Raw genomic sequence first — 27,378 nt, forward strand, 5'->3', positions numbered from 1 at the left:
GAACTCTTTGCCAGAGCTGTTAGAGCCTTTAAGTGACGAATATGGAAACTAAGCCATTCAATAGCGTTTCACAAATAATTCTTTTGGACAGGTTGTGCAACTACAGAATCGGCTAACGTGCTCATGGCGTAATGATGGGCTCTTATTTACAGGATTTATTTAATTCAAATGCACATAACTATGTTTTTTTTGGCAAAGTGATTTCAACTAAATGGATTCTGGCCCTGTTTTTATGAGTTTTTAAATCTGTTAAAAAGCTTCATCTTAAAATTCAATTATACAAAAACTGTTGTTTATCATCATCATTATTTATTAAAAAAATATATATATTTCACTTCTTAACAACTTGAATAACGTCCTCGTCTGCCATGACGTGTGAGAGCCCCACCCGCTGTGGAGAGTATTTTGTACTTGTACCCCAAACCAGGCCATATTTGAACTGGGCTGCTAGAGTCCTAGAAACCCAATTTAAACAAAAACTTTTTTACTTTTCATTATTAAATTACCTGTGGATGGCATGGCAGACATGCTCTGCAGTAACACCTTTCCTTAAAATCAACCCATCAGAGAAATCTGGGGGTTGACCAGGTTTTTTCGTATACACCCGGATTAAGCTTAAATATTCCCACAGCACTTCAAGCAAATAGTCCAAATTGAGCTTCATATTACAGCTGGAAGGAAGTATATTTTATTTTTACTGAAAAAGTGATGTTGAGGAAATTTACCTTACAACCACACTGTTGGGCTGCCTAGCAATTCTGTCAACTTCCTCAATGGAAATTTGATCAATTTTATTATACACATAGAGGCAAGGTAGGTAAACTCTATTTGCACATATAACATCAATGAGTTCATCTGCAGTGCAATCATCACGGAAAAGTACCTCTGCATTGAATATTTTATATTCATGCAATATCATTTGCACTAGTTTTTCATCCACTTTTGTCAATGGGCATGTGGAGTTGAAGGACAAGCCTCCACCTTTTTTGACCTAGCAAATTTATGCTCTGGTCAAAATCATAAGGGTGATTGCCTGAAAGGATATATTCTCCTCACCTTAAAATAAATATTGGGCTTCTTCTTATTCAATCTAATACCAACACTCTCCAATTCCTTCTCTAACAACTCCCTGTGAACATCCTTTTTTGTAGCATCAAGCATCATCAACACCAAATCAGCAGTTCGTGCTACAGCAATGACTTGTCGACCTCTACCCTTGCCTTGAGCAGCCCCCTCGATGATACCTGGCAAATCAAGCAGCTGAATATTTGCCCCATTGTAGTCGATAACTCCAGGAATACACGTCAAGGTGGTGAACTCATATGAAGCAGCTTCACTCTCAGTTTTTGTTAAAGTTGAGAGTAATGTGGATTTTCCTACTGAAGGAAAGCCGATGAGAGCCACTCGTGCGTCGCCGCTTTTAAGAACGTCGAAGCCTTCGCCCTTTTCGGATTTTTTCGAAGGTTCCAGGAGCTGGGACCGGTATTTCGCTAGTTTCGCTTTGAGGAGGCCCAAGTGGTATTCCGTGGCTGCAAAGGGATGGTAAATTAGAAGGGAGGAGGGTGTCGTGTAGTGATTTGTACCTTTGTTTTTTTGAGTTCGAGAGATTTCCTTCTCAATTTCCGATATTTTCTCTAATATACCCATGTTGTTCAGTTAACGACACGGCAGCATAAATTAAAATTAAAAATAATAAATTGCAATTTGAAAAATGGTAAGATGACAACTCAACGTCTGGGCTTTGAATAGGCTTAAAATAATTTATTCGAATATAAGATGTGACAACACTGTGAGTGGTGCTATCACACATACTTCCTGATAATCTATAGTGTATCTTAGATGTGGTAAAAAAATATAACACGAATACCAATTAAAACCTCGCAAGAACTTATAAAAAATCTAACATTTTTCTTTCAGCTTAAAAGCAGGTGATACCTCACTTGTCAGGCACTATTGCCAAATTATTCTTTTCAGTACCATAACCTGCAAGGTTATCGTTGAATTTTTGCTTCAATTGTCACTTGATAAACCTAACCTCACTCTTCTCTTTCTTAATAGTATTTTCCGGGAGAGAGATAGTTTTACACACTCTCTCCATTTTTCTCCTTTTGCAAAGTTATTTAAAAAGCATGTCTCAAGCGGAAAAACCCGTGAAAATATCGAAATTCTTGCGGCAAAAAGCCCAAGAGTTCCTCAGCTACCCGGAAAATCCAGCTGGATTGATGCAAATCGTCAAACATTTTGAATCTGGGGCGGACACAGCCTCCTGTTTATTAGCGCTGGACTTGGTTTTTTCCAGTTTAATTAGGGACCGGAAAATAGGGTTCGAAGTGGCCCCATTGAAAACAATAGAGAGAAATGCGGAGAATGACAAGAGAAAGTGGCTCATTGATAGGTATGAGGAATGTTATGGAAAAGTAGTGAATTGCATGGAGCATGACAATCCAAAAGTTTCCATGCAAGGTAAGGAACTTATATACAGCAAATTGATGTAAGACATGGCATCTGCCAATTCTGAATCTAACAATATATTTTACAGCTTATACTAAATAAACTTTACATGGAATTCATAAACTTGGTAACTTCAGTTGCTCTAGGCATTTTCAAATTTTTGGTACTTCAATAAGTCCAGAGTTTATAAATCCATATTTTATGTCTATTTTTGTGTTTATATTGCATAAAATTAAACTTTCACAGCTATCTCTACTGCAATGAATCTCCTGGCAATTGAAGGGAGATGTCCCTTAGTCCACTACACATCTGAAGTTGACAATTACTTCCCAGTAAATAAACTAAAATCCATCCTAATGAAACTACTTTCGGATAAAAAGAGCAACACATATCTGATAAATAAGCAAACAGAATATTTTTTATTTGATGATGTTTTGTTCTATACATGGAAATTGCTGCCCTCACTCACTGCCAAAACAAATCCTAATGAGCACTACATTGTGAACTATTTGTCACTGCTAGAGAGACTTCAAGTCCACCCCAATACTGAGACTAAATATTTGGGCAGTAATGAGTCAAGCTCCTCTATAGTATTTGAGGAGACTTTAGTTAAAAAGAATCTCAACAAAGTTTGGCAATGTTTGATGCTTTGGGAGCACACTCCTCAAACACATAGACAATTGCTAGTAGTCCTTCTGGAGAAGGTTTTGGTGCACCTAGACAAACCCCTGCTCCTTACTGACTTTTTAATGGACTCCCTGGATGTGGGGGGTCCAGTAAGCCTATTGGCTTTACAAGGAATTTTCACCATGATTCAAGTGCACAACTTAGACTATCCAAACATATTTGCCAAGCTGTACTCAATGTTTGAGCCAGAGATATTCCACACCAAATACAAAGCCCGGCTGTTTTATTTGTCAGACTTGTTCTTGAGTTCCACATATTTGCCTGAAATATTGGTAGCTGCTTTTGCTAAGAGGCTGGCCCGCTTAGCCTTGTTAGCTCCCTCTGAGGACATCATCATTATCTGCCAGTTTATAGGGAATCTTATTTTGAGGTAATTTATTGGTAGATATGGAGTTTATTTAAGGATTTTATTAATTTAATTTTCATAGACATCCAGGGCTTAAACGTCTGCTCCACAACGGTAGTGGCATAAGTGCCAGCATGGACCCCTATATAATGGAGGAAAGAGATCCTCTTAAGTCATATGCAATCAACAGTTCCTTATGGGAGTTGCAAACTCTACAAAGCCACGTTCAACCTTCAGTTGCAAATGCTGCTAGATTTATTGCCTCCCCTCTCCCTTCAGTTGAATGGGATATCGGGAAAGTTCTGGAAGATACTGGAGATGATGTTTTTGATAGGGAAGTGAAAAAGATGAGTAAGTTAATAGTCCTGCAGTTTGAGCAGCCAAATGATGGCTTTTCTTTGGAGAGAGGTGAGAAAGTTAATCAATTTTGGGAGTTTTCTTAAATGTTTAAAAAGAGAATGTGATTCGATTTGATATGGTATATCAGGCGCAGTTTTACTTTTCAAGGCGTTAAATTAAAATTTAGACGTAGTAATTGCCTTTAATGAACTACTAGACAGTCTTATCTAAAGAAATACAGGTTGATGTGCATGGTGTGTTCTATATTAAATTTATCCATACGAGTTATTAAATTTGCCATAAAGCTCCCTTCAGCATTCCTACACTCTTATCACTGTCTGTTTCAAATTTTTTTACTGTTTCCTATCAGTTTTAAGTTTGTTAATACATCTTTGTTTATGTGATATTGAATAATCTAAAATTTAATTACCATTTAGAGCCTAAATAAATTGTCTTTAATGGTTTATGTGTTTTTCGCACAAGGGTTTATATGAAATATGTTCCGATTCAGACGGGCCAAAGGATTCTTTACTTTGCAATAAAAGCGGAAAGCGCGAAAACCTATTGTCAGCACTGGAGGTATTGTTCAATATTGCGCTCCCCGATGTAATGATCAACTTGCTGGATGAAATATATATATACAGGATGGTCCTTACGTAATAGGCCAAAAATATTACGATTTAACGATACGAAAGTTGACAGTTTTTAGGGCGCTACTGATTAACGCTATAACTAATCCGAAAAATCGAATTAGTTTTGAAGGCAACTTCGTATCTCTCGCCATTCTCTCAACTGTCCACAACTGTTTTAATATTTATTTTCTTACTAAAATATAAACTTCCAATATACAACAAAAATCACTTAGGATTAGCGCATAACAAGAAAGACTAAACATATAACATTTTTCCCCGCACTATATATTTCCCACTCTCTAAATTATTTATCATGAAACTCCTCATTTATCAAGCGTTTTTATGGGTATCCGCTTCTGCAGCAGCGCCCACGCTTTGTGCACTTGTAGTTTTGTATACTCGACCTCCCACAAGGGACAGAACACCACATTCGCCTTGCTTATGTATTCATTATTGGACTGTTGTGCTGCCAGTCTTTCTTTTGCTTGATCTTCGCTCAGGTTATTCCTGGTTTTCAGGCGGTTTATAGCCTCGGCTGGAGGTACTAGCGTTACCCAAATCTACAGAAAAAGACATGAGTCAACTGTTGAGTTTATGCACAAGAAAAGCAGTTAAGGATATTGAGAGGTGGTTCAAATGTGTTTTTCATAGACTGAAAAGTCATCTTAAGGCCTTTGACGGACACAAGCTTATGACTATTGTCCTCGTGAAATCGTCTCTTAACTTTTTTCTTTATGTACTCTTTAATAAAAACTACCTCATGGCAAAACTGGTCCCAACCGGCCTGGCACAAAACGGCTGCTTCCACGCAGACTATATCAGTGTTTAAGTTGCTCACCATCTTTTGAATCTCTTTCCCCATTGCAGGCCATAGAATATTAGTTAACTTTTTTAGTTCATCCTATAATTATCGAGTAATAACAAAAATTTGATACAGACAATTTAATCCACCTACAGGATTTTTAAAAACCAGATTCCCCAAAATTTTACGGTCAATTTCAGCCTTGTCATCCAACAATTTCCGCCCAAACAAGTCGACCACTTTATTGTAGCAAGGCCCGTCTTTCTTGTACATTTGGTGACCCAATTTATCACAGTCGATGATGGGGACTCCCAGATTTTGTAAGTGACTTATAACCCCCGATTTTCCACTGGCAATTCCACCTAAAATGCCCTTTTACACTTGATAGTAATGTCAAAGATCAAGTACCTGTTAGGCCTATAATGTAAGGTTTATTAGGAATGTTCTTCTTTTCCACAGGTTTCAGTAAAGTGCCCAGAAGTCTCAGTCTTAAATTGCTGGAACTTACTTTTGCTTCTTCTCTCCCTTGAGGGTTTAGCTCAGCAATAAAAGGGATAGGGATTATTTTTAGTTCTCCTAAGCCTTTTTCCTTTCTGACTAAAAGGACAATTATTACTTGACAAGAAATGTTAAAATACCCACCCATACTTTCATTAATCTTTTCTGCACCCCTTATAGTCTCCTCACTAACAATGATCGCCTCTATGCTAGGATCTACAATAGCAGGTCCACAGGGATCCGCAATTTTGCAAATATTATAAATCAAATCTGGGAATATATCTACTACAAAATCCTGAATGTTCTTCATTCTTGCTTCGACATCTTCAATTAACTCCCACAAAACTTTATCTAAAATCATGTGTAGTGAAAATTCCTTTTTGAAGAAATAACTTGAGACTCACTGTGAGTCATATTCTCTTCAGTTATGCCCACTGTGACTTTCTCTGAGGCTCGCAGTATTGAATCACTTAAGAGCAACTTATGAGCAACATGTAGACGATCAAAAGTGCCTGAATTGATTAAAAATTTCATTAGTGAGCTTAATGAGTTTCAAGTTAAATACCTCCAAGACAAACATGTTTATACACCCGGTTATCTAGGTTGTCAATTTCTGCTAAGATTTTATCTCCCTCTCCACAGTCAATGGTTACAACATTATACTCAGTAGAAATATTTCCAATTTTATTACTTATGAATCTATCAATCTCGCTTTTACCATATTTCCTGTCAAATATGACTACATCTATTGGTTGGAGAGTTTTTATGTGGACTAGAGCATTGCTTTTGAGACCGGTAAGCAATACACGTACATCTAGATTATTGCAAAGCACTGAAGCCTATAAAAAGCTGCTCATAAAAGAATTATGTTTGAACAATGAAGGTTACCTGAGAATAAATGCCGAAAATGGTTCTGCTAAGCTTTGGAGGAGTGTTAAATATGTTGGGATGAAAATTGCCCAAAGGGTCGTTCAAAGCTGATAACAGCTGAATGTATAGTGTGTTTTTGACGCTTTTCTGTACGTCTGTGAGGAGACGGTTTATGTGCTTTGGATTCGAAACCACAAGAAGACCTGTCTTCACTAGCATCTTTAGTAAATCCGTTGTGGCGTTATTGGTGAGCTGATGCAGACGAAAGCTTCATAGAAACGTGGAATTATATTAGTTTTTAAGAGATTATGGAATTTTGCAGTCTTGATAAGGGAATAAATATAAGTTGTAGAAATATGACCTTTAAACTTTTAATGTATTCAAGGAGAAAATGAAAGATTAGAGGTGATTAAACGGGCAAAGAGATTACAAAATTTTCCTTTTAGTTCAATGGGAGGGATGTTTCCAGAGACTTTTTTAAGTTTCACTCGAAATGGGAGATTAATTAAAAATTCTGGAATGGAAACATAACCTTGAAAATTGGGGTAAAAATGTAAACAAAAATTAAGTGACATTACTGACAGAACAAAAGTGACTCGAGCTGTACAATGAGCTTGAACTTTCATTCTTTTTTAATTCCAAAAATTCGAGGTTCCAAGAGCATGTTCGGAATCGCCTTTCTTGTTAATTATCTCAAAAAATATGAACTATCATTTTTGTTAAGCCCCCGCCCTTAATGAATAAAATAAATCCTGAAAAAAAAAGGATCAGTTTACCGTCGCTTATGACGTTACACCATTTTATCCAGACTAGTGGCGCGACTTAAACTCCACGCGTGGTATTACTTGCGCGATGGAAAAGATTTCTTCTATCACACAAAGCTTGTTTTTTTTCACTTCCCCTAGATGACACCACGGACAACTACGGGAGATATTTGGCGTAGTGACGTATAAGTAGCACTATATGAAGTTTTAGGCAACCCACAATACAAATGAGCGTTTCCCACTTGGCTTTTCAGAGGCTGATTCAAAAACTATCAGGAGCTAAATATATCTCCTCGCACTTCTGCGTTCCTGGTACCAAATGTTAAATTTCGTATGCGAATGCAGCAAATTGATTTGTCAACGGTCTTGTGCAAGAACTATCAGGAGCTAAACGTACCTCCTTGCAATTCTATGTTCGTGAGACCAAATGTTTTAAAATTTTAGTGGAATAAACACCATGGGCACAAAATCAGTGGCGTGCAGGGCAATTGTGCTCAAAAAAATCAATGGAAATTGAGTGTTCCGAAAAATCCATCTCTAAGAGCAGAGGGAGGGACTCAATAAAGAATTTTTTGATATATATATATATATATCAATAAATATTTTTTGAGATAATCGACAAGAAAGGCCATTCCGAACAAACTTAAGATCTTGGATGTCATAGAACAGTGCGAATACGGATTTTTTAATCGTCTTTTTAAGGGCAAAGAAAATGGTGCAGCAACAAAACCAAGATGTGAATAAAACAAGAAATCTGTAGGTAATCTTCAGACTACATTTGAAGTTCATTTTATTTCTCTTTTCTTTACACAACTTACGCCCTAATTGCTACTTACAAAACTAAAATCACAATTTTACCTCCTCCTTTGAGCACCGCTTTTCAACATCTGGAATATCTTGTGGAATACCTTGGTGGGAACCTTTCTGGGGTTCGATAGACCACACTTATCCTTCAGCAGATTGTACCGATCTCTTACCGCCTTCGTTAAACTTACTAAATACCTATACAGCCAAAATTAGATTTAAAGCGGTCAAAGTTAACCGTGGCTCACCTATAAGCAGTTCGGTCGACTACAGAGGAAGTTTTAATACAGTCGTTGCCCCCGAACTCGCAAATCCTGTAGTGATGCAGTATGGCCGCGTCTGCAGGAACATTTAAAGTACCTGAAAATCGCCAGAAATGTTTAAATGGTGATTTTCCTAAACTCGGAACTTCGCACCATGGCCTGGAATGAACTCCCACACAAAGTGATTCCCAGCCTCGATGACCAATTCAGGTCTACAGATGTATTTTGATCTCTGTTTATGCGGGTGTAGCTTTGTTTTTCGGCGGGTCTTCTTCAGGGTAACTAAGTTCGAGGAAATGGGGTCGTCAAATTGCTCCACCTCAGAGTCATCATTCCATTGAAGGTAGAAAAACGCATTTTGAAAGGAAAATGAACCAGTGCTTCGGGTGTTCAATCGATGGTTCAAGTAGCTGATATCACAACGAATTTAGATTTTATAAGTTACCAAGGGATAGGAGACTTACTCGATCATCTGGGGTAGGGTCTCATTGTAATTGGGAATAATGTACTCGTCCAAGTCAATTAGGAGAGTGTGTGAAAACTTGTACATCGATCTATAGAGGCAGTCGTTGAGGGCCGCAAACAGCCCTTCAGTGCGTATCTCCTTCTGGGAAATCATTTGCAGCTTCCAGGGTAGCAGGGTGACCAAGCCTTGCTGCCGATAATGCTCCAAGATGCATCCCACTTGGGGTCCGATTGTGTGGTTGTAGAAGGTGAAATGATCCACTCCCATCAGGCGATTCAGTTCGATGAATTCCATTATTTGCAGTTCCTAATTTTAGATCAGTTAGAGCTCCTTTCAACTGAAGGTGGTTATTATGGAGCTTACTTTGTTGTAGTCGAAGTGTAGGGGTTTAACGCAAACACCGAATTTTCCTATGAAGCTGGGTTTGATCAATGTGCTTTCGTTGAAATTGTTGATTACGTTGAGGACGTTGGTGGGGACGTCCTTTAGTCGTGCTACGACGCTCACAGCTGTAGGCACTGACATGTTGAGTTTGAGGGGGCACATGACGAAGCAGGCGCTGTAACGCAAATTCCAATTCTCTCTTATCACCTAAAAAGAATAAGATGCTAGTGGATTCTCTATTAAAGGAAGTGCCCGGGAAGACAATCCCCTGCGACGTATTGGGTCAACATAAGCCCACGGCGGACGGGGGAGTTGAGTGCGAAAAGAAACGGTAAGAGCAGTTCTTACCTTAATTTTGGCGGGCACAGTTCTGGAGACATTGAACGTGCTCGAATTATCATTCATCCTATACCAAAGTCTACACCAAACCCTTTCCGGACCTCTGGTTTTGGTCGCCGCGATAACTCTAATACTGCGCTGGTTCTTTCTCTGATCAAAGTATGCGGAAAAGACGAAAAATTTGTATCTGCTGCCGTTGACTGTTTGCCAAGACCCATCTGATATGCTTAGGTTTTCTGGGTATGAGGGTAACTGTCCTTCAGGGAAAATCTAGGAAATTCCGTTTATGTAGTTTTGTACGAGAGTTTTTGGTGGGTTTACTTTGGACATGTACTGAGGAGAATTGTCGAAACTGGCAGCTATGCGAGCGTGTGATTTTCCAAGCAAAAAAGCCCCAATTTCAGCAGTGTCCATCATAGCTTGGCCGACTCTTATGGATATGTAGTCATCGGCCTGGAAGAGAATAATGGAAGAAGGTGAACATGTACTCGGGCTTTTTTTACTCGCTCTGTACAATTCGATAAAGTGCCCCCCCAAGCCTAAAATATTTCTGTTAAATTCGCTTAACCCAGCGGAGACTGATTTAAATAACAAATTAATTCCGCCAAATTGTCAAGATTATAACAGGGGTAATATCAGTTAATAGGAGTTTTCTTACCGGGAAGTCGTTATCGTAGTCCGGCCTATCCTCTTTACTGTGGAACCCTAAAGAACCATGCCTCACCAGCACCCCTGGTTATCATAAAAGAAAGTGATGGAGTTGAACACGATTCCAATACCCGATACTTACCAGTGGCCTTTTCTTTGTCGTCAATGAAAAATATCTCAGTGAACACAATGACCCCGAAAACCGCAAAAAACATCACCACAATGAAGAAGCTCATGTTGGCCCTTTGGCGGTTCCTGAAGCTCAGGTATTTCTTTTTGCCGCCACTGGAGGAACCCATGACTTCTGTAATCTACAGGAGGATCAAGACATATACGAGTAATTAACCCACACCTCAAACAATGTTTTATGCATCCCCAGAGAGAGTATGGGTTGGGTTCAATTTCAATTTACCTTGCACTAGTCACGGTAACACCATAATATAGACCCGAATGTAGGTCTCAAACAGTCAGCTGTTTCGTCCATTGTGGGGGTGCTTTATAGCTCCATCACTTCGCGCTCTTTAATTTTGGATTTTCTGAGGAACATTTCGCGGTACTCAATACCGAATGAGTGTTTGGATAATTAGTTTTTGTTTACAAATAAGAAAAATTATTTATTCCGACTACGAGCATTGTCCTCCGTCTAAATGCACAGGAGATGGGGGTTGGCTTGAGTCTGCGTTACAGTCCGCTTTGTCGCCTATCGATTCCAGCTTCAGCGCTCACGCGCTAAAACAGGAATTTCAGGATTTCAGAAAATGTGAATCTCAGTTTTATTAGCCGAAAGTAATAGAAAGTGACAAAAATGCATGTAAAAATAGAATATCACAGTTGGAACTTGAATGGACGCGAACAGGATCGCAAATGCGGGCAATAAGGTAAAGATAAAATAATGGGCAAAAATGGGTTAACATGTCCTCCTGGCCACTTCGTATTGGTACCGAACGGGCAGGCGAGCGTAATGGGCACCGAAGCACTCAAACTCCATATACAGCTGGCTCTCACCTAAGCACAGAAGCGGGGCTTTAATCGCTCTTTCAAACTCCTCAGTTCTTTACCTTTGACCAAGGCCTTTCCCTTCAGTTTACCGAGCTCATCGTCGCCCAAAGTCCTCAGGTAGCTTAACGGCGCGTAGGCTAGGGGGCACCGAATTGATAGATCCACCTTGAAGCCTGATTATCCAGAGATGGACTAACTCTCAAAAACAACCTAAATGGGACTTTAACCTAAGTAGGGAAGCCTGAAGAGCACATCGTCGTCGAAATTGAACAGGTCCGGCTCCACGGCCGGATTATTCAGCATCTCGTTCGGGTCGTTCTCCTCGTCCTGCTCGTCGTTGTCTTCCGGTGAGTGGAACTTCGAGAGGTACGCCCCTAAATCACTCGTTAGTGACTGCGCAAGTCAAACACAGCTTCACGTCACCATCATTCATTACTCCGTAATAGAAGAACTTGTCCTCAACGTCTCCATAGCCAGTGTAAACGTTGTTGCCTGGCTTCTTGATGGCGGTGGGAGCACTGGGGCGCAGCAGGACTTCCCTTTTGTACTGCTCCTGCTGTAACTAAAGCTGCAGAGTCGTTGACGGTTTATCATCGAATCCTTACTTGTAAATACATGTCGTTGTGCGCTAGAACTATCCGGCGAAGCCTCATGTGCATCATCCGTTGCTGCTGGGGCCAGTCCATCTCCTTGCTAGGCGGAATGGGCATGGCCACAAACCAGGAGTTCTTGAAGTAGTAGCTGAACTGAAAAACACGTGCGATATGTCATTAATTATCCTCCTCATCGATGAGAACCCCGACTTTTGCTAGGAAAAAATTGGAAACCCTTTTCTCGTAGTGCACGTGCTTGTGAGCGAATTTGGCTGAATCTAGAATATCCACAATCTTGCATCCACTGAGGATGCAGCAACTGTTCATTACTTCCTCGTTGGTTTTGTCGAAGTGTATGCAAAAGGCCTTGGTCAGTTGAATTATCTTGGAAAGCTCCAGGGGCAGAGACTGGAAAATTCTTCAATTAGCCCTTGGAAGACCTCCATCGCTCCTCCACTTGCATAATCTTTTATCACCGCTGGCGAGTAAAGCTGATTGGGACAATGCAGGAACTTCCACATGAAGATGTCGTAGATGTCGATAATCAGTCCTCCATACATACAGGTGCTGCGGGTTTTGTAGAAATCGTTGTAGACGTACCTCCAAATGGTGGAGACTATTATTGAATACTGGGAAATTAGGATTTCCAAGAGGCAAAGCAGCTTGGAAATGCACTTGATCTCCATGTCGTCTTGGGTGTATCCCACGGCTAAATTTGTAGTGCTGACCAGGGATTTCAGCCTTTTCTCGATTCGCTTGAAACCGAAGTTTAGGAGGTCTTCGGCGATAGTTTTGAACCGCCGGTTAACCAACCTGAGCGTAGAGCCTGCAAGGTTATCACGGATTAACCGCTGGCGGAAAAGCCTGCCGCAAACTCCCTACTCAATTCATGGTACGAAACGTACGCGAAAATTCTCTGCAGGACTTCAGTAGGTACAAACATTATTAGATTTTTCCGCTTTTTCCTTTCAGGCTGTGCACACAAGTTCGAGAACGAATCCTCCGTGTCTTGATATTTCCCACATAACTTCCTGCGCTTCGCCCTCGTGTAATACCCCTTCGGGTTGTCCGGCTCGTAGTCACTTTCATTGTTTATTTCCTCGAGTTGATCCATTGGTTTCAGTGCTGCTAATGCTCGAGTAATGTAAAAAAAAATGTAAATTTTACACTGGCATTGTCATGACTTTATCATGGTACCGACCATTGATCTTGTCAAACGGCACCTTGTGCTTCAGCCCACAAGTTAAGTAACCTGTCCGTTTTTTAATTCACCAGCTAAAAGCGGCTTCAGAGACGAGTCCTGCAAGCCGATGGCGTGGAAGGTCGGAAAGCGTAAGAGATTGCTTAAAAGCATTTTGAAATTGTGATCAACAGTACCTGCCAAAGTGTGTGCAGAAGATCAGTTTTCGAATTTCGCTTCTAGCGTGACGTTTAAAAATCACAGCTCCCTTACTGACGTTTCGAAAGCTACAAGGAGTGTTTCAGGAGTATGCAGGCATACGATTAAGGGATTTGCAACAAAGGGCACTTCCAGAAAGTTCAAGTAAAATTCTCAATAAGATTTGATTTTCAGCTTGAAGTACATTTTTGGGCCACTGAGCGCTCGTTTTGTCGCAAATGCAGTTCAATACATGGGTGAACTTTCTTATGTTCTTTGGTACATTGTGATGCCCTGCGGATCGAGCATATCTGGGATATGCAACCAGGTATACATTAAAATGTCTTTTTTGAAAGCTTGTAGCATTTTTTCAGATTTGGGGAGGATGGGTTCCGCGGGCATCCGTTCAGAAATTCCCCTAAGTGGCTATACGGAGTCTGAGTGCGATGATGAGGAAAGGGCGAGGTAAGAGGGCCTGTGGAGTTTTTCAGAAGTTTAGGCAGTTTAACGTCAACTCTCTATGAGACATTTTAAGGAGCTTCCTGTGAGGATTCCTGCTAAGAATGCAGGGGAACAAATGAAGTGATTCTCCTGTTACATTATGTTGACGCAAATAAAAATGAATTATTTTTATTAAACGTCTGTTTCTATAAGCGCGTAAACAGGGGAATACGGCGCAATACCGAGGAGACAGGGAAGAGCTCAGAGCGCTGCTTTAAAGCTTATAAAATATCGATTTCTGGCTTCAGTTACATATCACTGCATCAAGCAGAGCACAGCGTTAAATCCAAAATGCCATAATTTCACAAACGACTAGAAAGATAATGAAGGTCATGACCGTGTTACCTGACCTTCCCCTCATTGTCCAAGGTTGATAAGAATTTTTATCAAGTTCGTTCTGTCCTGTTGATCGCAGTAAACATCTCTGAGATATTGACGTGCAGTTTCCTTCAGTTTGAATATTGTTGCTGACACGAATAAAGCGACTCTTTAACCTCGGACGTGCCTGAATTAGGTTGTTATTTAGTGATAATTCAATCCTTTTTGCATATTCATTTTTATCAATTTGGTACATAAGTTGCTGTTAGCGAATATTTTTAGCCATGTCGAGAAGCGTTAAAATAAAGTACAACAAGGTGAGGATCTCGAATATGCCGACTCCATGTCGAGTTTTCAGTAGCACTTTGAACGGTTTTTATGCAGTGGATGGGTATAGTCATGAGTATACTTAATGAGATATCCCATCAAGTCCAAGTCCGGCAAACTTTAATGCAATTGTCCCTTTCAGCTCTTTATAAACAACACGTTTGTGGACTCGGTCACCAAGAAGACCTTTCCCACCTTTAATCCCGCGACTGAGGAGAAAATTGCCGACGTAGCCGAAGCGCAAAAGGTACGGGATCATCAACAATCGAAAAGTGAAATTCTTCATCTTTAAAGTTTTTTTGTAGGAAGATGTGAATGTGGCGGTGGCCGCCGCCAAAAAAGCCTTCTCTCGAGGGTCCCCATGGCGCAACATGGATGCCTCCGATAAGGGCAAGCTCATAAACAAAGTAACCAACCTTTAACTATAAAATAGTAACTTATAGTACCGCACGCAACTCATCGTGGCATATATTTTAGCTAGCAGACCTGATTGATCGGGACACCGAATATTTATCCGAACTGGAAACTCTTAATTCTGGCAAGCCCTTGGACGCTGTCGTAAAAGAATTGGCAGTGTACTCGAACACCCTGAGATACTACGCAGGGCTCTGTGACAAAATCCATGGGAACACCATACCAGTTGGTTAGCACTTATTACTACGGGTGACAAGCTTAACAGTAGGCGACGAAACGCAGGGCAGAGATTAGGTCATTTGCTATTTACCATCGAACATTTTCCGAATAGATAATAGCTAATGAACTTGATGAGCTTTCGACATTTTAGCGCCTGCTCAAGGGTTTTTGTAAATCACCCTTTATATATTAACACCAAAATGAATTAGAGCTTTGCAGACGGCCCTGGTTTTGCCATGACTAGGAAGGAACCAGTGGGGGTGGTTGCCCAAATAATTCCCTGGAACTATCCCATTGGAATGGCGATTTGGAAACTTGGGCCTGCTTTATGTACTGGATGCACACTCATTTTGAAACCCGCAGAGCAAACTCCGTTAACAGCGCTGGTTTTGGCGGCCCTTACCAAGGAAGCAGGGTTTCCGGATGGGGTTATCAATATTTTGCCTGGATACGGTCCTGTCGCTGGGGAAACTTTGTGCTTGCATCAAGACGTGCGCAAAGTTGCCTTTACAGGGTCTACTGATGTAAAATGAAATTGTTTAGTACAGAGTCTTTGTTAAATTTAATCAACCTACTAGAAGCTAGTTAAAGTAAACGAAAAATTCCGCCAAATTGTCAAGATTGAAACCTGGAAATCGTCTTCAATTTCGTACTGTTTGGCGGTATATTTTGTAGCACTTGTATATTATTTCCTTTTGCAACTACTTTAACTAACTTTATACAATATAAATCATTAAAAATTGTCAACATTTTGGATTTTAGATTGGTCATAAAATCCTGGAATATTCGGCCCAATCGAACCTAAAACGAGTGTCCCTCGAGCTGGGAGGCAAAAGTCCTTTGGTGATTTTCAATGACGCTGATCGTGAGTTTTATTATTTTCTCCTTGAATTTCCTTTGAATTCAACCTTTATTAGTTGATGATGCTGTCGACATAGCCCATGGAGCGATTTTCGAAAATCACGGCCAGAACTGCTGCGCTGGTTCTAGAACGTTCGTCCAATCTGAAATCTATCAGGAGTTTGTCAAGAAAGCAGTAGAGAAGGCCAAGTCTAGGAAAGTGGGAAATCCCTTCGAAAACGGAGTTCTTCAAGGACCACAAGTATATTCAATAAACTCATGGTATTGAATTTTATTAATAAACGCTTTTTCTTTGCAGATCGACCAACCTTCCCTGGATAAAATTTTGAGAATCGTAGAGGAGAGCAAGAAACAAGGAGCTAAACTAGAAACCGGTGGTAGGAGAATAGGGGAGAAAGGCTATTTCGTTGAACCCACCGTGTTTTCTGATGTCAGAGATGATATGTCGTGTGCGCTCAATGAGGTATGTTGACACTGAAACACCCTGTAAAGCTCAAATCGAATTATTTTCAAAGATTTTCGGGCCTGTGCAAACAATTCTGAAATTCGACACTTTGGACGAAGTGATCGAGAGAGCCAATAACACTGCCTACGGACTGGCAGCTGGGGTTATTACCAAAAATGTCAATAATGCCCTCGTGTTTGCCAATGCTGTGGAAGCTGGTTCAGTATGGTAAGAAAGTTATTCAGTGTTTGACTTCTGGCTCCAACAAACTTGTTTATTCTAGGGTAAATTGCTACGATTATATCACACCTCAAACCCCATTTGGGGGCGTTAAGAAATCCGGCTTCGGAAAGGATTTGTGAGTATTTTTACTTGGTTTGAATATTCCACTATGAAAACTTTCATGGCCGGTCCGTGAAAACTTCTTCTTGAGTGTGTTCCATGTCAGCAAACGTGAGCAGGAAGAAATTTTCTTGCGCTACAGCTTGAAAACCTGGAAATCATTTTAGGATATACATATTTTGACTGTTTATAAAGTATTGAATTTCCAGGGGGGTTGATTCGGTGGACGACTACCTAGAAACAAAGACAGTCACTATTATGTTGCCAGTTAAAAATTGAGAGCCCTATGGTACGCTGCACCTTCCTCAGGCCCAGTTAGAGCTATAATTTTTGTTATACATATTTTTTATTGATATATTAATGGTAATTTGTAAAGGTACTACTTTTTCACAGAAAACTGATATTTCTTATACACGTAATCATAACGACTAACTTAATATCACTATTAATAAAACATAATTATAAAGAAAACACTACAGTAACCCAGATCCCAGGCAAATAATGCCCACACAACACCTAATCATTGTCGAAATGTTATTTATAATAGAGAAGATCCTAAACCAGAACCTTATCAAGACTAAACAAATTTAATTATTGATAACGACGGGCCTAAACTAATACTTGGAACATAAATCTGGTTACATACGCCAACACAGACTTAAATCGAGGCTTATTGATCTTTCAAAGGTAATTCCATATCAGAGACAATAAGGCCACAATTCAACTACATGTTATTCCGCAAACAAATCTTCGGATACACACCTCTAAAGCGAGGAAAACATTTTTTTAATTAAAATTTCGTTAATATTAAGCAAATTCGTGTGTTAAGCCTTAATGGAGATCAGTGGCGAATATATAGCCTTGTTGTTGAAGCACGTACAGCCGCTTTTCCACCGCATCTTTATCTGTGGAAACACCCAATATTATAACATTTTTGCTGCCATAGAATGGGCTGCTTACATTTAGTTAGAAGCATTCGATCTTGAGGGTTGTGCACTTGCTGTGACAGGCTATGAAGCAGGATCTGGGCCGTTTGGTAGCGTTGGAAGCACTCCTCTGGGTTGCCAAAGAGCTCGTCTAAAGCTGCCGACTGGCACTGAAACGCGCGCGTTTGAAAATTTTCGACATTAAAAAGAAAGAGTCTTTACCATTTGAATAGCGTGATTGTAGATTATTTTGTCCGCAGTAACGTCGGTTGTTCCGATTTTGTTCAGCAATCCAGAACTATTCAGTTGCTTACACTCTACGAGGGTGGAGCGGAATTTCGAGTTCAGACTAGACACCACTGCAAAAACTCCATGATTAATTTGCTGGTTGAAAATTCGAGATTTACCGTTTTTGACGGTGGTACTAGGTCTCAACTGTCCGCTCTTGAGCTGCTTGGTGGCCAAGGCCAAGCCGCTGCTCAGCAGTTGTAAGGCGCGCACCAAAAGCACCATTTGCTCGGTGCGTCTCTCCACTTCCGTGGCGGGGGCAGTCGCCTCAGTCGAAGAGCATCTATTGACTAACGCATTAATCGGAGTAGCCCGTTGAGCGGCCAGTTCGATAACGCAAGTACTCAACGCCAAAACAAAGTTGATTTTTGCTAACGTCTCGTTGTGCTCCTTCTACAAATAAGTTATATCAACAATTTTTTTTTAAATCTAAGCCACCAACCTCCAAAAGAGTTTCTTCAGGCAACTCCGGAGCGAAGGCAATGGGTTGCGCGTCACAGTTGCTAGCTACAGTTTCAGCGTTCTGGAAGAAGTGATGGTAGTTACCCATCTCGGAGATTTCGGGCAGGGTCACGGCCCTGGTGCAGAAAGGTAGCACTGGGCTGCGTCCCAAGTTGTTGTTGTCGCTCAGATTGGGACTGCTTAGAATAGAGACTCGGGCCAAGGGACCGCTCAACATGGGGGGGGAATTTCCAGGCATGGTTTTGGCACTAGTGGGACTTATAGTCCATATGTTCGGAGGCGGAGGAGTTTCGCAGAGAGAACTAGAGGTGGAGCGGCGTCTGCCACCTCCAGGCGGAGTTCCTATCACGAACTGAACCTAAAAACCAACCATTCAATGGAATTGTTCACGTGAAAACTCTGAAAAAAGAGTTACAGATGGGGGCGACAACGATGCTATGTCAATATCAGTGCTGCGCTGCCGATCTGGAGGCCTCTTCACTGAAATCGGCTGAGAGCGCGGCACAGAACTGTTGGTGACCTGACATTAAACAGAAATTCGTCATTATCCACAGAGTCCATTAATAATCACGAACGTTCTTTACCTCCACGGGTGACGCAGGAGGTTGCGCCTCCTCTCCGCCCTTTTTGGCGTCGCTTCTTCGGCTGTGCATCCGCTCGAAAGCGGCACGCTGGGTGGGCACCGGAATCGGTTCGGAAATGGGCAGAAAATTGGGTCGAGTCGGGCTTAAACCCTCCGTCAAAATCGGAGTCGGCGGCGAAGCGCGAATTGGCAATTTAAAGCTATAATCAGTTAAGGCGTTCTTCTTTTGTCGCAGGTTTGCACGATTAACGCTGGAACGTGGCAACGTCGCACTTGGTAGTTTTTTTTATCAACGTCAAACATTCCCAAAATTCATGACTCATGTTGCCATGCGCAAAACCGATCTTGGGCTCACAAAACAAACTGCGCAACTCGCTATTGTCGCTTCTTTTATGTGAAATGCATCGTTGCCACTCCAAAATGATAAAGAGGAATTTTTCGTACGAACAACAATAAAATACACTTACTTGACAGGTTTTTCCTTTTCTTTGTCCTTCTCCAAGCTCATATCGAACGAGGGATTTGACCCGGTGGAGGGGATGTGCGGAGGAACTATAACATAATCGTCCTCAGGACTAGAGCTGAGAGCGGTCCTTGCAGAACGCGGCGATTCTACAAGATGTTATTAGTAGAAGCGGTTTCCCAAACCAATGCAAAAGGTCACAGTTTTAAGCGAATGTCCCAAAAACCAGAGCCAATCCGTGAATTGTAAAACGTGGCAAAAGTACTGTTATATGTCGGTTTTCTTACTTACCAGGCTGCGATCGGGGCGGTGTCGCCACTCTAATGGGCGTGGAAGGCTTCAGGGGCATCTTCGCCAAAGGAGAGGTTCCAAAGATTGGCATAGACAAATCTGAGCAACAAATGATCTCTTGAGTTATACGAGAATTTAACGGTCAAATAATCAGTTTTTAGAGTTGGGCATACATTTTTGTAAACATGTACAAAGTGAATATGTACCTCCTTGGTTGGTTGTCACACTCTGAGGAGGATCCCTCTGCAAGAACTTATGATTGAAGAACAACTCAAAGTTCATTCGCTCCTTCGGGCTACGCTTGAGCAACCCCATGAGCAGATCGTGCAGTTCTGGCGAGGTACTTGCAGGCAAGCTGTTTAAAACACATTTGAAGTCTTTTCGAAGCAGCTACTTTAAACACACATACTTAGGAGTCAAATTAATGTTCTTCTCATAGATACTTCTCAGTTCCTGCGGACTCCGGGCCTGGAAGGGGGCTTTGCCGGTCAGGCACTGGAAAACTATAGTGCCCAAGCTCCACAAGTCCGCTTTGGCGTCGTACTGTAGGGACATGATCACTTCAGGTGCCTGAAACGTACGAAATTGGAGTTTTGAATGGAATGGGGAGAATGGGGATGCTAACCATGTACATGGGGCTCCCGCAGAGGGTGGCCGCCATCACGCCGTCTTGGAGGAATCGGGCGAAGCCAAAATCAGCTAAAGGTAAAGATAATGGTATATTGAATTTTTAATTATTGAGAAGTCTAAAAGGACTTTTCTTTAATTAAAAATTACAAGAGCGAAAGCCCCTGCCTGGACGCTCAATCCTTTATTTTAAAAGCACAAAAAAGTAAATTTTACCGATTTTTAGTTTTATTTCTGAGGGCTGAGGGTGTGGCTTTGAACCGGTGTGGGACAGCAATATATTCTGCGGCTTGAGGTCCCGATGAACGATCCCCTTGGCGTGAAGGGCTTTCATGGCTCCGGCTAGAACACTTCTTTTAGAACAAGAGTTCTAATCACTGGCAAGCAATATCTACTTACCCAATTGGTTCAAAAACAGCCGGATAGTGTCCTCGCTCAAGCTCCCTTTAGCTGGTAAATAAAGCCTCATTAGTGGTACAGAAAGAGAACGACCTTTTTGGACTATAAACCTCACCTGTTAGATAGTCTGCCAAGTCGCCACCATTACAGTACTGCAACAAGGAAAACGATGTTATAAAACATAGCAAAAGATGGTTCAAAATACAGGGATGAAGTTTCATATACAAGGTGTTTTTATAGCTCATTTAAAATAAAGCGAAACCATATGACGCCGCCTGTTAACAAACCGTTTTAAATGGGGTTGCTTCACACGTAAAGCTCTTTTTAGCGATTAGAATTGACACTACTCAATATAGAGAGCTCTAATGAGAATTTGGGCATTTTTAGTAGTTTTTCTAGCTTTTAGTTATAGATAGATTAGTTAAAACTTCATTGATATGATAAATCCAAAAAGCACCTCTTCAAGCCTTTGGTTGCATAAAGGTCATTTTCCATGGCGCAATCAGGGCGTTCTTCGCCCTTTTTAAACTGACGCATCTTCCGCTGTAGTTGCCGCGATCAAATCATACGATAAATAATTGTACTCAGTGGGAGATTTCGGAAGTGAATTTATGGGTTATTCCGTGATCAAATAATTGGCACATCTAAATTCCCATAAAAAACTTTTTCTAATAATTCGAAATTCTATTAATCATCAAAAATACCGAAGCGGAGTCTAAAGAGCGAATTTCCTCACTATAAAGAAAACGAGAGCAACCCCACATAAGGCATTTTATTCATCAACGCGCCATTATAAGACATGAATGGGAGTGGGGGGGAGCCCCCATTGGCATGCTGAACATTCTTCCGGACGTCCATGGTGTTTCGGAAATCGGGCCTTCCTAGCCGAAACGAGCCTGAACAAACAAAATGCTTCGGTGGTGCCGCCCCGTAATCCGCGAATCACAAAGCAAACGATCCTAGGCAGGTAAACCGTATAAAGGCAAATGCCCGTATCTTATCTTATCTCGACAAGGTTCAACTTTTCTGTCATAATAATTTTCTCGCCTATTACGCTACCTCTTAATCGTTGGAAGTTGTCCTCACCGGGTCACGTGGCTAATTTTGCACCTCCAAACCGCGATTAAAAAATTGTAACGCACAAGACAAGCTCTAGTTGGGTCTGAGCCTACAGAAAGCCTACATCGTCCATGCACATGTAGTGTTGTTTTAACGATTGTAGCTCGTAGATTTTTAGTGCCATATGATAGGAACAAGAATGGAGCGAAGATGCTGCCTTGGACTATTAGTTCTTCTTGGATTCATGTAAGTGAGTTAGTCTAGTCTGTGGGGAAAATCGCCCTCTCTGGTCCGAAATTTGAGGGGCGAACGATTCGATCGGCTGACCGGATGCCGCGTTCATGCCTATCTTCTTGGCTATTATAATAACATCTCTTTATCTGTAGAAACCTAACACTTTAACGATACATTAGCTCCATGAATCGATAATCGTGCTCCTCGTAAACAAGAAAACGCTTTGAAATCATCGCATGAATCACATTTCTCAACATTGGGATTTCGCGTGAACTCTCCCAAGAGAACCTGCACTCGAAACGGCCTCTCCACTGAATCCCAATAATAACTCGTTGGTCATGGAAAAATTAACGTCGGTATATCGTCCATTCACGTCACCATAATTTATTAATGCACTCGATGGAGAGGTGCTAAAAAGTACGATGTTTGATCAGCGATTTTTATCGGGGCTTCTAGTACTGGATCGACCTATGAGACAATGCAATAAATAAGGAAAGATGATGCAATCTAAAGGGTATTAATTTTAAAACTGTGTTTTGCTGTGGTCTGGGTGGTCCCTGAGGGGCAGGTGATCCGTCAACCTCATCAACAATGACTTAACTAAGCTCAACTTGGCCCAAGCGAAATCCACATACAGGTCGAGAAAATAAACCTAATTTTGCCTTAAAAATCTTCTGTTAGGCCCAAATTGAAGCGATTTCGAATGTAAACGCTTGAGGACACACAGCAGATAAGGAGATTACTTGGGAACCGACTTATCGAAATCGTTGTGTAACTGTGACGTAGCTTTCCCAGACGCTCGGTTTTGGGTAAATTTGACTAATTGTAAGATGTTTTTCCCTTTATAGGTTTGCCACAATTCCAGCCTTAAGCACGGAACATGATGTAAGTATAGAAATTCTCCACAATATAATACCCATCAATCATGTAAACGGTTAAAAATATAGCTGCACGAAACTTATCGGGTATTTGCTCAGAGATTACAATGCTCCGATAGGAATGAACAACTTCGCAATGTGCAAACCTTATTCTAACACACATCCGTATAAAAAAAAAACAGAATATCATTCACAACTGCACGTAGGAATGATCAATAAAAGCGGACTGGCAAATATTTGCTTTAATGATGCCGGCAAAGGAGTGGAAGGCAAGACTTATTGACGCTTATGCATCTTAATGCAGGATCTGGGAATCTGGGAGGGACCAGAAGAACACCCCCAAAACTTCTTGTTGTCCCTGTGCGAGAACTACGATCTGTACATTTACGATGAGAAAATTGATTGTTACGCCACTCAACTCGTCCCTAAATCTTCGTTGTGGAACATGGACGACGACTTGATAACTGGCCACGTACTTTGGAAGAGGGAAGTGGATGATCAGCTCGAAGGATCAGGCAGTTTGTCAAAACCGCTACCTGTGGAAGCTCCTGAAGAAAATGAAGAACAAATTAATAATGGTGAGATGTTAATCATATATTGTACTTCCGAACTAATACTAATTTTAAGAAGCGAGTGAGACTAAAAACGTGGGCGAAGAAACACCTATTGATGCATCCGAGGACGCAGAAAAACTAGCAGAGGCAGATCCGCAACTCCCTGATTGCGAGGAGGATGCAAATGAACTCCTAGTAGATGAAAAGGTGGAAGAAGATCCAGTCGATAAAGCTCCAATAAATAAGGCAGATGAAAATCCCGTTGCTGTGCCATCAGATGAGATTCAGGCCCCAGATACAAGAGAACAACGTCTGAAAGGTGATACTGTTTCTGAACCTAAAGAGAATAGTGTTGAAGAAGGTCAACCTCAAGAAACTGATGCTGAAATAGATACTGAAGCTGAAAGCTCCGTTGTTGCCACAGGTGACGATCAGGTTTCTGAAGACGTGAAAAACCCTAAAGAAGATACTGAAGCTGAAAGCTCCGTTGTTGCCACAGGTGACAATCAGGTTTTGGAAGACGTGAAAGACTCTAAAGAAGATACTGAAGCTGAAAGCTCCGTTGTTGCCACAGGTGACGATCAGGTTTCGGAAGACGTGAAAGAACCTGCAGTAAATGAAACAGCTCAGGTAGATAATCAAGATGTTCCTGCAGCTGAAGTAGACAAACCTGTAGAAGAAAAACCTACAATAGAAGCACCTCTATCACCTTTTGCAATGGCGTCTCTCGACACTTCCAATAAAGAAGCAGCAGGTGACAAGAAACTCTCTCCTTTGGAACATGAGACTCCTAAGTCTGAAACCACACTCCCCCCTCAAATCAACATAGCTAACACAATTAGTGCAGCTCCTGAAAAAGAATCAGAATTGTTGGACAATAAGCAATCCGGCAGTGCAGTCCTAGATAAGGAACCTCAAGTGGCTAATCCCTCTCCAGTTGAAGGGAGCGATACTGAGAAACATCTCTCAGCTCTATCTGCCAGCAGCTCCAGCAACAGTAAATGATTGTTACAGTTTTATAACATTGATTTACTAATTTTTTGTTTGTAGATGAACCAAGCGCGGGAGAAAGCGCCGAAAACGTATCGAATCGAAGCAAAGACGCTACAATCCTGGTAGTCCTCTTTGTGGTAGTTTTGGTAATTGGAGCAGCAGCTTTCACTCATCATTTTATCAAAAAGCGCAAACAAAAGAATGAAGAGGTGAAAACACTAAGAAATGGTGACATGGAGACTGCGAAGCAGTCAGGAGACGTGGAGAAAGGAGTCGAAATGAAGCCGCTTTTGAACAGCAACGACAAGCCTGTTATTGTTAAAGAGTTCTCAGATACAAAGAAAGCAGTTGAGGCTTAAAACGAAATGTGTTTTAGACTTTTTTTGTGATAATTTTCAGAGTTTTATGTGTACAAAAAAAACTCTGTTTTCTGGTCTATTTTTAATTTAGTACTTAAGTATTTCACAAAAATCTTGGAAAAGGAAGTCGCAAAATGAAGCACGTTAAAAGGGAGCTTATGCGGTGTTAACTTTTATTTAATTTAAAATCTAATGCATTAAATATTTATGAAAAATAATTATTTACAATAAAATTTTTTCTTAATGCAGAGTTTTTTTGACCAAATGATCAAAGAATCATTGCGATTGTAGAGGATCAATATTTAATAAAATATACTAATTTGCTTACCTCCATGACCAAAAACACATGATTCATTGTCTCTTTGCAGTCCAGTAAAGCCACTACATGTTCATGGTGTAGTTCAGTCAGTTCCTAAAAGACACATTTAGGATATTAAAGTCAAGTCAAGTCAAGGTAAATGAAACAGACCTTAAGGATTTTAATTTCTTTTCCTAGTAAATTTTGTGACTTGTTTAAACTCTTTTTCGCAATACTCTTTATGGCGACAGGAAAGTGGTCCTAAAAATAATGTTACATTAAGTAGTGATGGATTAAAGCTAATGAGATTTCTTCTTAAAGTTCTAGGGCTAAGTATCTAGTCGTCTCTTCTTGTTGTAAGGACCATCATGACTGACCTTGAGCCTATTTTTCAAGGCTCAATCAGATCCTTAGCAATCTAAAACTTCAATCACAGCATCTTACCTTCTTACTACATCCCTTAAATACCACTGCAAAGGCCCCATGCCCCAATATATCTTTGGGGGCATACTCATAGTCGCCCACCGAGTCCATGTTATTGGGGATATGATATGAACAAATTCAAAACTAATTTGTACCTGAAATCCTTCAAGAGTATAGAAAGTGAGAAATCCGTACTTCCAAAAGTAAGTTTTTCCACTAACAATATTCCTTAATTTTCCTTATTAACTTGAATTTTATTCCTCCTTATTAAAATTAATCGTACCTAGTTTAAAATGAACTTAAACTGAATATGTATGTTTGTATGTGGTTCAGGAAATTCCTTTGTATGTTTCCAAACAAACGTGGTTAGATTTTAGAATAGAGGTGCTAAAAATACATTGTTCCTAAACACTGACACGAATTTTGACTGGACTTTCGTTGGGGGCGAAAAACGCGCTACGTCTTAAAGTTCACATGTTGAATTTTGCTAATTACGTGCTGTTATCCAATTAACTGCGGATTTAGGTGAAAAAGGCACGCATGTTTGGAGAAAATCAGAAAATAAACAGGAAAAACTAACACTGATAAGAGAAAGCGGACATTTTTTTATTGATTATTTTGTACGTCAGCTGATTGTCAGAGGTGACAGGCAAATATGACAAGACAAAGCTTCATGGTTTTAGGTGAATTAATTAAAAGATTCGTCATCAAGATGTTCTACAGGCACTGAAATTTTTATATATATCTATAAAATATATTCTCAATACTGTTTAGCGTTCCAGTTATTATATATAGAATAGACTGGACAAACGATTGCTAATTGTAATTAATTACAGGAATATTGATTCAGTACATTATGAATTATCAAAACACGATTGTTTTCCTTCCATCCAAGATCAAATCCGTTCTCTGAAACATATTTAAAATATTTCTAAATTTAAGGCGCACGGAGGATGGCGTCTCATTCAAGATTAAAAAATCACTTACCTATATGTCAAAGAGGAATGGACTCGACACTGCTGAAAAGATGTAAGTTTGCCATTAGATAGAGATGCCGCTAGTCCGGTAAACATATTTTAGCTCTGATGCGCGGTTCTTTTAATACTTAATTATGTTGGTGATTTGAGTATGCAATTCGATTTAAAACGGATTATAAAAGAAGATAAAACGTTTCTATAATTTATTTTAAGGGTAATAAAGCCATTGGCCTATTCATTCTTTTAAAATATGTGGATCTTACTTTTATGATATTTACAATAAATGATGTATCTTGACGACAGTACTTTTAAATATTTCTTTGAATCGATAATAAAACGAATTCCTATGCGAAAACCGTGCTTTCATAAAATTCCCGAATACCGCCTCCCTAGATGCATCTTCTAGTAAATAATTAGTGTCCGCTAAAATTAGGTAAGTTTAGGATATATTAGAATGGTGATTCACTGGTAGGCATTTTTCTAGGAGATGTGCATATTTTATTTTATACAGAAATTAGTCACTACTCAGTTGTCTGGACACTTCGTGCGAAAATAATGGTATAAACAAACATTCTCGCTGTCAAAGCAAATCACCAGCGTGTTTAACAGTAAAGAGTTAGTTATGTGCGTTTACAATAATAACAGGGAAACCATCAATTAAACTACCATATTAACTAGCGACCGTCAGCAAATCGGGCCAATAAATCTTTGCATAGCTCGATGGTTTCGATTTCGGTACTGCCAGAGGCCCCAGCTTCAATGACTTAGCTCTAATTTGAATTAACGTTGAAGTAAACATTAAAGCTTCTTGATCATTGTGCAAACACACATTGTTTAATGAGTAAAGCTGCACGTGAAAGCCCATAACAATTAC

The 27,378-nt window shown here is 40.4% G+C and overlaps 8 protein-coding genes across 11 annotated transcripts; 3 read left to right on the forward strand and 5 right to left on the reverse strand.

The window, feature by feature from the left end:
* Positions 1–295: 295 nt before the first annotated feature.
* LOC136419165 (developmentally-regulated GTP-binding protein 2) lies at positions 296–1,714 on the reverse strand. The gene is made up of 5 exons (XM_066405350.1): positions 1,584–1,714; positions 1,057–1,529; positions 726–991; positions 507–671; positions 296–455 (listed from the first exon to the last, which is right to left on the reverse strand). Exons 1-5 carry the CDS (start codon positions 1,645–1,647, stop codon positions 332–334), a joined length of 1,092 nt encoding a protein of 363 aa, XP_066261447.1. The 5' UTR covers positions 1,648–1,714; the 3' UTR covers positions 296–331.
* A 326-nt stretch (positions 1,715–2,040) lies between these two features.
* LOC136409738 (nucleolar complex protein 4 homolog A) lies at positions 2,041–4,287 on the forward strand. Its single transcript, XM_066391448.1, has 3 exons — positions 2,041–2,463; positions 2,698–3,508; positions 3,567–4,287. Exons 1-3 carry the CDS (start codon positions 2,130–2,132, stop codon positions 3,925–3,927), a joined length of 1,506 nt encoding a protein of 501 aa, XP_066247545.1. The 5' UTR covers positions 2,041–2,129; the 3' UTR covers positions 3,928–4,287.
* Positions 4,288–4,616: 329 nt separating this feature from the next.
* On the reverse strand, positions 4,617–7,107 carry Ppat-Dpck (Bifunctional Phosphopantetheine adenylyltransferase - Dephospho-CoA kinase). Its single transcript, XM_066393270.1, has 8 exons — positions 6,644–7,107; positions 6,321–6,594; positions 6,160–6,267; positions 5,906–6,106; positions 5,666–5,854; positions 5,411–5,619; positions 5,213–5,356; positions 4,617–5,015 (listed from the first exon to the last, which is right to left on the reverse strand). The coding sequence occupies exons 1-8, from the start codon at positions 6,842–6,844 to the stop codon at positions 4,779–4,781; spliced, it is 1,563 nt and encodes a 520-aa protein (XP_066249367.1). The 5' UTR covers positions 6,845–7,107; the 3' UTR covers positions 4,617–4,778.
* A 1,037-nt stretch (positions 7,108–8,144) lies between these two features.
* Positions 8,145–11,140, reverse strand: LOC136420135 (beta-1,4-galactosyltransferase galt-1). 2 transcript variants are annotated; one of them, XM_066406946.1, is made up of 10 exons: positions 10,706–11,140; positions 10,436–10,604; positions 10,304–10,377; positions 9,967–10,098; positions 9,655–9,915; positions 9,286–9,513; positions 8,921–9,228; positions 8,610–8,866; positions 8,442–8,553; positions 8,145–8,391 (listed from the first exon to the last, which is right to left on the reverse strand). In XM_066406946.1, exons 2-10 carry the CDS (start codon positions 10,590–10,592, stop codon positions 8,244–8,246), a joined length of 1,677 nt encoding a protein of 558 aa, XP_066263043.1. In that variant the 5' UTR covers positions 10,593–10,604; positions 10,706–11,140; the 3' UTR covers positions 8,145–8,243. The 2 variants fall into 2 exon arrangements, with proteins under 2 accessions (XP_066263043.1, XP_066263033.1); XM_066406936.1 differs by having other exon boundaries at positions 10,436–10,645; positions 10,706–11,139.
* Positions 11,043–13,135, reverse strand: LOC136420147 (uncharacterized). Its single transcript, XM_066406958.1, has 8 exons — positions 12,768–13,135; positions 12,347–12,711; positions 12,096–12,293; positions 11,898–12,038; positions 11,716–11,848; positions 11,520–11,666; positions 11,352–11,465; positions 11,043–11,298 (listed from the first exon to the last, which is right to left on the reverse strand). Exons 1-8 carry the CDS (start codon positions 12,997–12,999, stop codon positions 11,201–11,203), a joined length of 1,428 nt encoding a protein of 475 aa, XP_066263055.1. The 5' UTR covers positions 13,000–13,135; the 3' UTR covers positions 11,043–11,200.
* A 1,095-nt stretch (positions 13,136–14,230) lies between these two features.
* On the forward strand, positions 14,231–17,161 carry LOC136414101 (aldehyde dehydrogenase 1A1). The gene is made up of 11 exons (XM_066397924.1): positions 14,231–14,399; positions 14,552–14,656; positions 14,715–14,816; positions 14,887–15,052; positions 15,262–15,566; positions 15,805–15,907; positions 15,960–16,144; positions 16,202–16,366; positions 16,419–16,576; positions 16,632–16,706; positions 16,900–17,161. Exons 1-11 carry the CDS (start codon positions 14,367–14,369, stop codon positions 16,967–16,969), a joined length of 1,467 nt encoding a protein of 488 aa, XP_066254021.1. The 5' UTR covers positions 14,231–14,366; the 3' UTR covers positions 16,970–17,161.
* Atg1 (serine/threonine-protein kinase unc-51-like protein Atg1) lies at positions 17,018–26,156 on the reverse strand. 2 transcript variants are annotated; one of them, XM_066397881.1, is made up of 19 exons: positions 25,811–26,156; positions 25,549–25,690; positions 25,276–25,365; positions 25,135–25,218; positions 20,845–20,881; positions 20,730–20,780; positions 20,547–20,672; positions 20,329–20,402; positions 20,113–20,273; positions 19,877–20,058; positions 19,704–19,802; positions 19,417–19,561; positions 18,951–19,149; positions 18,782–18,886; positions 18,347–18,724; positions 18,024–18,297; positions 17,839–17,975; positions 17,651–17,786; positions 17,018–17,595 (listed from the first exon to the last, which is right to left on the reverse strand). In XM_066397881.1, the coding sequence occupies exons 2-19, from the start codon at positions 25,636–25,638 to the stop codon at positions 17,522–17,524; spliced, it is 2,442 nt and encodes an 813-aa protein (XP_066253978.1). In that variant the 5' UTR covers positions 25,639–25,690; positions 25,811–26,156; the 3' UTR covers positions 17,018–17,521. The 2 variants fall into 2 exon arrangements, with proteins under 2 accessions (XP_066253978.1, XP_066253987.1); XM_066397890.1 differs by having other exon boundaries at positions 19,910–20,058; positions 25,811–26,155.
* Positions 21,667–25,054, forward strand: LOC136414089 (FK506-binding protein 5-like). 2 transcript variants are annotated; one of them, XM_066397903.1, is made up of 5 exons: positions 21,667–22,034; positions 22,871–22,907; positions 23,205–23,478; positions 23,528–24,451; positions 24,505–25,054. In XM_066397903.1, exons 1-5 carry the CDS (start codon positions 21,973–21,975, stop codon positions 24,804–24,806), a joined length of 1,599 nt encoding a protein of 532 aa, XP_066254000.1. In that variant the 5' UTR covers positions 21,667–21,972; the 3' UTR covers positions 24,807–25,054. The 2 variants fall into 2 exon arrangements, with proteins under 2 accessions (XP_066254000.1, XP_066254009.1); XM_066397912.1 differs by having other exon boundaries at positions 23,531–24,451.
* Positions 26,157–27,378: the final 1,222 nt, after the last annotated feature.

The sequence above is a fragment of the Euwallacea similis genome, chromosome 1, assembly GCF_039881205.1.
Source record: "Euwallacea similis isolate ESF13 chromosome 1, ESF131.1, whole genome shotgun sequence".
NCBI classification, from domain to species: Eukaryota; Metazoa; Arthropoda; class Insecta; order Coleoptera; family Curculionidae; genus Euwallacea; species Euwallacea similis.